General features: G+C 43.6%; 1 protein-coding gene across 1 annotated transcript; it reads left to right on the forward strand.

Moving 5' to 3' along the window:
- The first annotated feature begins 232 nt into the window (after window positions 1-232).
- Window positions 233-4,937, forward strand: LOC124595575 (cuticle protein 21-like). The gene is made up of 2 exons (XM_047134361.1): window positions 233-257; window positions 3,256-4,937. The coding sequence occupies exons 1-2, from the start codon at window positions 246-248 to the stop codon at window positions 3,817-3,819; spliced, it is 576 nt and encodes a 191-aa protein (XP_046990317.1). The 5' UTR covers window positions 233-245; the 3' UTR covers window positions 3,820-4,937.
- The last annotated feature ends 1,861 nt before the right edge of the window (window positions 4,938-6,798 follow it).

The raw sequence follows: 6,798 nt of genomic DNA on the forward strand, positions 1-6,798 counted from the left end.
GAATGTGGAGCAACTTCAGATCGGTCAGAGAGTTTCGTAGTAGCTGCAGAAATCGTAATTAGGGTAGGTGTGTCCAAGGTCTGCTGGAGAGGAATTCAGGCTTGTGGCCGGTGGCCGTCCCCGACGCCTCCAGCGACGCACGTTGCGAAAACGCAGCGCCCTACCACGCTGACCGTGGGTATATAACTGCTGGCCGGCCAGGGTACCGGCAGTTCTGCGCTCACACCGGCAACAAACTCATCGACATGGCCTGCAAGGTGGGTGCCTGCCGACTGCGACTGAAGTGTCATTAACTCAGCGCTTCGGACTTAGACTCATCAGTGCTATTGGATAAGTTTGTGAGGAATAACGTCAATATGTCAGAAGTGAGATTTGATTGATTACAGTTCTACTAAACGGGCGCAAAGCACACTGCTTCCAATACTTTATTACGTAGTCGACTTTCAGCTCACACAAATGCTGTGTGATCTGAGGCTGAAATATATAGCAAAAACGTACGAGAAAGTCAGTGTGTCTTCAGTGCTCGGTTCCTATTATACACGTATATCATGAGTATTAACTGAGTAGCCAATTTCAGCTGACGCAATACTTTATTACGTGCAACCGTCACACTAACATCCTTCAAGACAGTGGCTCGTAACACTTTTATTTGACAAGTGTGAACTTAACAGATATCTTCTATAAGAAGTACGATTTCTGCAAATTCGTTGGTAGTGTGCTGGGAAAACCTGAAATGAATTTTAATGACAAAAATGTTGTAGATAAGACACATTTCCTACAAAAAGAGTCGCAGAAAATCCGATGAATAATATTACATTATACCCTGCAATTTACTTCATTGCCCTACATAACAGTGTAAGAGCTGTGCATATGAAAGTTTTTCTTTTGGAGGGGGGGGGGGGGGGTGAGGGATGGAGGCCAATTCCGTATGGCTAGTTCGATTTAGATGTGACGTAGTTTCTCTAAGTCCTTTAAAGCAAAAACCGGAATGGTCCGCTTTAAAAGACACAGATGGATTCCTTCCGCACCTTCCCTGGAACCGACCTTGTCCTCCGTCTCTAACGACACTACAGATTGGTTGTTAAACCTTGATATACCTTTCTTGCCCTGTTCCATAAACTGGTTTCATTAAGCCCATATATCTACGAAAATTGTAAAAAGTGCTTTTACGATAATGACTGGTAGGTCTCTGGCTTTTAATGTTGTGTCTGCCGCCTATGTCACTCTGAATACTCATATGCAAGGAAACTGCTTAGTTGTGTGAGGTGAGAAGGCGCGGGGTGGGGTGGGGGGGGGGGGGGGGGGCGGCGTGAGGAGGGGAGGAATTCATGACTCATTTTGTAAGGATCGATTGTGAAATGCCACATCATATGTTTACAGTAATTTTTTTAATATTAGGCTGTCAAACTTGCAGTTAACGTTGAACATTTGCGTTAAATGCGTTAGCGGAACAAAGCACTGCCTGAAGACCTGTGAGTCATATTTGCATTAATGCAAGCAAGAGGAAATATCAAAAGCATATTTAATGCTGAAGCTGTGCTGTGCAGATGCAGTCTGTAATAAATGAAAGCCTACCTGACAAGAAGCACCAAAATGGTAGTTCCGTGTACCAGTGACCAATATTTACACATATGGAAACGTAGCGTGAACTCCGTTCACAGGTCCTGGCGAACTCATCGCTACCGAACGACCGCTGTGTCATCCTCGGCCAATAGCGTAATTGGATACGGTATGGAGGAGCGTGAAGCCAGCACACCGCTTTGCCGGCTGTTGTCAGTTCTCGTGGCCAGAATATCTACATGCACTCCTATATTTATACTCCGCAGTACAAAAAGTGCACGGCGAAGGGTACATCGTACCAATACTAACGATTTTCTCTCCTATTCCATCTACGTATTGGGCGAGGGGAAAATGACAAGCTATATGCCTCTGTGCTTTCCCTAATCTCCCTTATCTTACTCTCATTAGCTCTACAAGCAACATTCGATTGTGTCAGCTTGATGGATGGACAAACTTCGAATATAGGTTCTCTAAATTTACTCATTTCCAGAGAGCTATATTGCCGGCCGCGGTGGCCGAGCGGTTCTAGTCGCTTCAGTTCGGAACCACGCAACTGCTACGGTCGCAGGTTCGAATCCTGCCTCGGGCATGGATGTGTGTGATGTCCTTAGGTTAGTTAGATTTAAGTAGTTCTATGTTCTAGGGGACTGATGACCTCAGATGTTGAGTCCCATAGTGCTCAGAGCCATTTGAACCATTTAGAGAGCTATATTGCCTTTCTTCGAACGATTCATATTTAAATTAAATTTCAGAACAGTCCCACCTCTACCTCAATAATAGAGATGGTAGCAATAATTCAACCCGAAAGTATCTTTCTCTAGAAAAAAAGACATATGTACATTGGTTTAAATTTTCCAGGTGCCCCATAGTTATACTTACACCTCTTTCCCGCCCCTGTCATCCACCACAACCCAGCGAATGACGTGGCTGTTCTGGGTCCTCACAAATTTCCCCAACGTAGTAGAGGTACCAAATTTGGTTGAAATTGTTCCAACGTTCCAGAGTTATCTTCACATATAACTCCATTCAGTTGCCGCCCCCATATCAATGGATGAAACCCCATCAGAACTGTCACCAGACAGACCATTAAACCAGAACGCTTTAGTGGTCGCTTTTTTACTATTTTTAAATTTCACACCGCCACCCTAGACCTTCGCGTGTTACAGATGTCTTACCTCAACAGTATATAAACTGTTTTGTATCAAACTCACGACTTCCACTGTAAATGTTTATTTTTATCGAAAACCTTTTTCTCAGTGTAGACCAGAGGGTATCGCTAAGTACAGGAAACTGTACGACAGAGTTAAAAGTAAACCTACAATCTCCAAGCAGTTCAGTAGCTTGCGGTGGGTCTCTACTCGTGAACGGGACAATGAAATTTATGTAAATGGTTCAATCTCTTAAGAGGGCCCGTAGAGACATTTCGAGGTTAGAACATGCACTCACGGTCATTTTATGGCAGGCTACATTTTTCTCATGTTGAGGATAGGTTGTTAGCGAAGTAAACTCCCTGTGGAATATACATCTTAACGTGTAAACATTTCATAAGCTGTAACTACTAACTGTAAACCAAACATAACAACACGACAGAATTGAACAGAAATAATGATTTCAATCCATGGAGTGATTTAACATGAATTAAAAGTTTGACTAAAAGCTTGCACACGCGTCTGACAGAGCTTCCATATGTTGCAGCTGATCGTCCTCGCCGCCTTCGTGGCCGTGGCCCGTGCCGGCTACCTGGGTGCCCCTGCCGTCTACGCCCCCGGCGCTCCTCTGGCTGCCCGCGCCTACGCCGCCCCCGTGGCGTATGCCGCCCCCGCTATCCGTGCTGCCCCCGTGGCCTATGCCGCCCCTGCCCTGCGCGCCGCCCCCCTGGCCGTCGCCCCCGCCGTGAGGGCCGCCCCCGTCGCCGTCGCCGCCCCCGCCGCAGTGGCCGCTGAGTACGACCCCAACCCCCAGTACAGCTACGCCTACAATGTGCAGGACGCCCTCACCGGTGACTCCAAGACCCAGCAGGAGAGCCGCAACGGTGACGTCGTCCAGGGCAGCTACAGCCTGGTCGAGCCTGACGGTTCCATCCGCACCGTCGACTACACCGCCGACCCCGTCAACGGCTTCAACGCCGTCGTGCACAAGGAGGCCGGCGCCCACCCCGCCCCCGTCGTCGCCAAGGTGGCCGCCCCCGTCGCCTATGCCGCCCCCGCCATCGCTAAGGTCGCTGCTCCCCTCGCCTATGGAAAGGCCATCCTGGGTTAAAAACAACAACGACTTGGAACAGACAAGTATCTAGAAAATTCCCACCAAGTTCCCATCCCTTTTCCCTGTCCAGAAACATTTCTACTGTGCCTTTTTATGTACATAAATTGTCCTATTTATTGTGTGTGAATGAGTCTTCCAGTCCGTAAAAAGCAAAACGAATAAAATTCGTTACAACCACAAAACCTGTTACTATGTGGAACACTCATTTTACCACCACGTATCTTATTAATGATTCTTCTGTGACACCTAAATACAGGAATTATGCTTAAGATTAAAATCTAGAATGGTGTGAGTACGATTCGCAACGTGTAGCTTGTTTATAGAGGTAGCCAGTTTTTTTAAGACCTGTCAACAGTGTTTTCACAATGCCTAGCTTGTTTCTGGAGGTAGCCAGTTTGTTAAGACCTGTCAACACTGTTCAAGTTTCCTCACAGTTATCAGAATATTTCAGATGTATGGAAGCTGTCCCTTTAAACCCCTTCACCGCACAGGAAAATGAAAAGAGACCACCAGCCTAGGTTCAAGTTTCAAGCTACAACAATCTAATTAGTGTATGTTGAAACTGGCTGATACAGAAAGTTATCACAATTATGCACATAGCATGAGATGCATCGATTACAAAGAACTACCAAACTGAAATTTTTCTTACTGGGACTGTGTGCATAAAAAACTCATTGCATTGGTAAATGATCTTATTCTTGGATTTTGTAGTATTGAGTGGTAGAGTAGTAGAAGGAGATGGAAACTTGGATGCGAGAGATGCCCCATGACGTAGAAAACTCGCAGGGAGAAGAAGAAGAAGGAGGAGGAGGAGAAGGAGAAGTGATCTTACCCGTTACGTGATTTGTCACGAGTATTATGATACAAAACGCCTGAGATACAACAAAAACTTTGTTATCCTGTAGGATCAACTGACTCATTGCGTAAAGAAGTCGATCAAAAACAATCAGCTCACGTTTGAACAGTGGCAGCACGGCAACAATACGGCTCACCGCAAATGCTGGCATGTGTAACCGACAGCAGGGAAAATATCAGTTGCACAAGATAATTAATATTGTGAATTATCATTTATAACGAAATAAAGCTCACCAAATTACGACTCACCTTAGCTTCCTAACGACGAGTGTAAAAGAATATGCAACAAAATAAAAAAAAATTGATCAGTATAACAAACGCAGTACTGACCAAGTGACGGTTGGCTCTAAATTTCTCCAGCTTATTAATTTAAGAAATATATTAAATAATACTACTGTTGAATGTGAAGCCAACACTGAAGGATGGTAAGGAATGACATCAACAGCAATAGTGAAGTGAAAATCAATATGGATGAAACATATGTAATCTGCCAAGGTGTAGTGTAATTGACACTTTGTACAAGAACATTAAATATAATTTCGAAGAAGCTAATCCTAGCTTAAGATGTGCAGATGGGATAGATGTAATACCAGAAATATGACGGGCTAAATATAAAGACTATGTAATGGAGAAATATGACAAAGGAGACGCTACATTTGGAAGAAGGGAGCTAACTGTAATGACTTGAGCTTAAGAAATTCACAAGACTTAGGAAGATAAGTGGGAGTGTATGAACTCGAATGTATTAATTGTTTTTACCAGAGCATTCGGACCTTTCATTAGAAAATTACAAGTGAAACTCAAGTTTACAGATGTCATTGCTCTACAGACTCAGAGTAAAAAGAGTTTTTTAAATTGCGACCGACTGCCTATTTGATACAGAGTTTAGATTAGTGTCTAAGGGATTAATAATGAATCAGTGATGCATTGTCAAGATGAAACAATACGAGACTGGAATAAAAGGGAGAACCGATGGAGGTTCTCAAGGTACTCTCCGCCACACACCGTCAGGTGGCTTGCGGAGTATGGATGTAGATGTAGATAGATGTAGATGAACACAAAAAATACCTAAGTATCGTTATTTGGGAAGATACTTTGCGAAGACTGCGGAATGTCTGTGAGTTTGAAAATTAGTTATGTCTTATGTCAAGGAAGACGTCAACAGCAGATTGAAGAAGATGAGATCATGTTTTCAATCAGATGATTTTAGTGACGCCAAATATTTACAAAGATTGGTGGAGTACGTTTCTGAAACTGTATACACTTGTAGCAGAGGACTGAATAACTCAGCGCCGTGGACTGGGGAAATACAGCAAGCCTTTGTTTTGAGGATATGAACATAAACGACTCAGATGTTTCTATTTATTAGACCAGTTTTCTACTTGGATATTAAATACGCCATTATTACACGTTGCCGAGAAGACAGAAAACGCATTAACTGTTGAACCGCAACAGTCCCTCGTGGAGTACAGTATTAGACTTACGAATGCATTAAATAATACAACGCGCAGGAAAATAAAAATCAAGTAGGGAATACATCCCTTAGTAAGACATAATGCCTCTGTACTGACAAGTTTTACGACCAGTATGGTAATAAACGAAAAAAAAGAAATAATAAATTTTAGCAGTTATATACACAATCGTTATTATAAATAAAGTAGTCATATCAATCAGTGTGCACTATGCACTGTGCTCTTATTCATGCACTGATATCAACGATGAAACACGAACAGCAAGGGTGAAAATTAATTCTGCTCTAGGGCAATAATTTTCTGACGGCCAATTGACCGCTGGCAGTCAGTAGCGGATTGGGAGGGAGCGAGAGAAAGGATTGTACGCACAACTCTTCATCTCTCGCATGCGGTAATCCGAGCTACCTGCTCTAAAGCTGTCTTCCGATGAAAGGTTGGTCAGACAGTGTCAATTTGACGTAATATGTTCTTGTCCTTCCCAAGCGAACAGGGATCCAACACCAGTGAGATCAAGCTAGCTAGCGCATATCTTTTAAGAATGTAATGAAAATCGAGTCTACATGTAACACACGCTAGAGCATATCTTTGCAGAATGTCATATCTATCTTCTCCACCCATAGCAACTATACTGAAAAGCAACACAAAACGT

Source organism: Schistocerca americana, chromosome 2 (assembly GCF_021461395.2).
Source record: "Schistocerca americana isolate TAMUIC-IGC-003095 chromosome 2, iqSchAmer2.1, whole genome shotgun sequence".
NCBI classification, from domain to species: domain Eukaryota; kingdom Metazoa; phylum Arthropoda; class Insecta; order Orthoptera; family Acrididae; genus Schistocerca; species Schistocerca americana.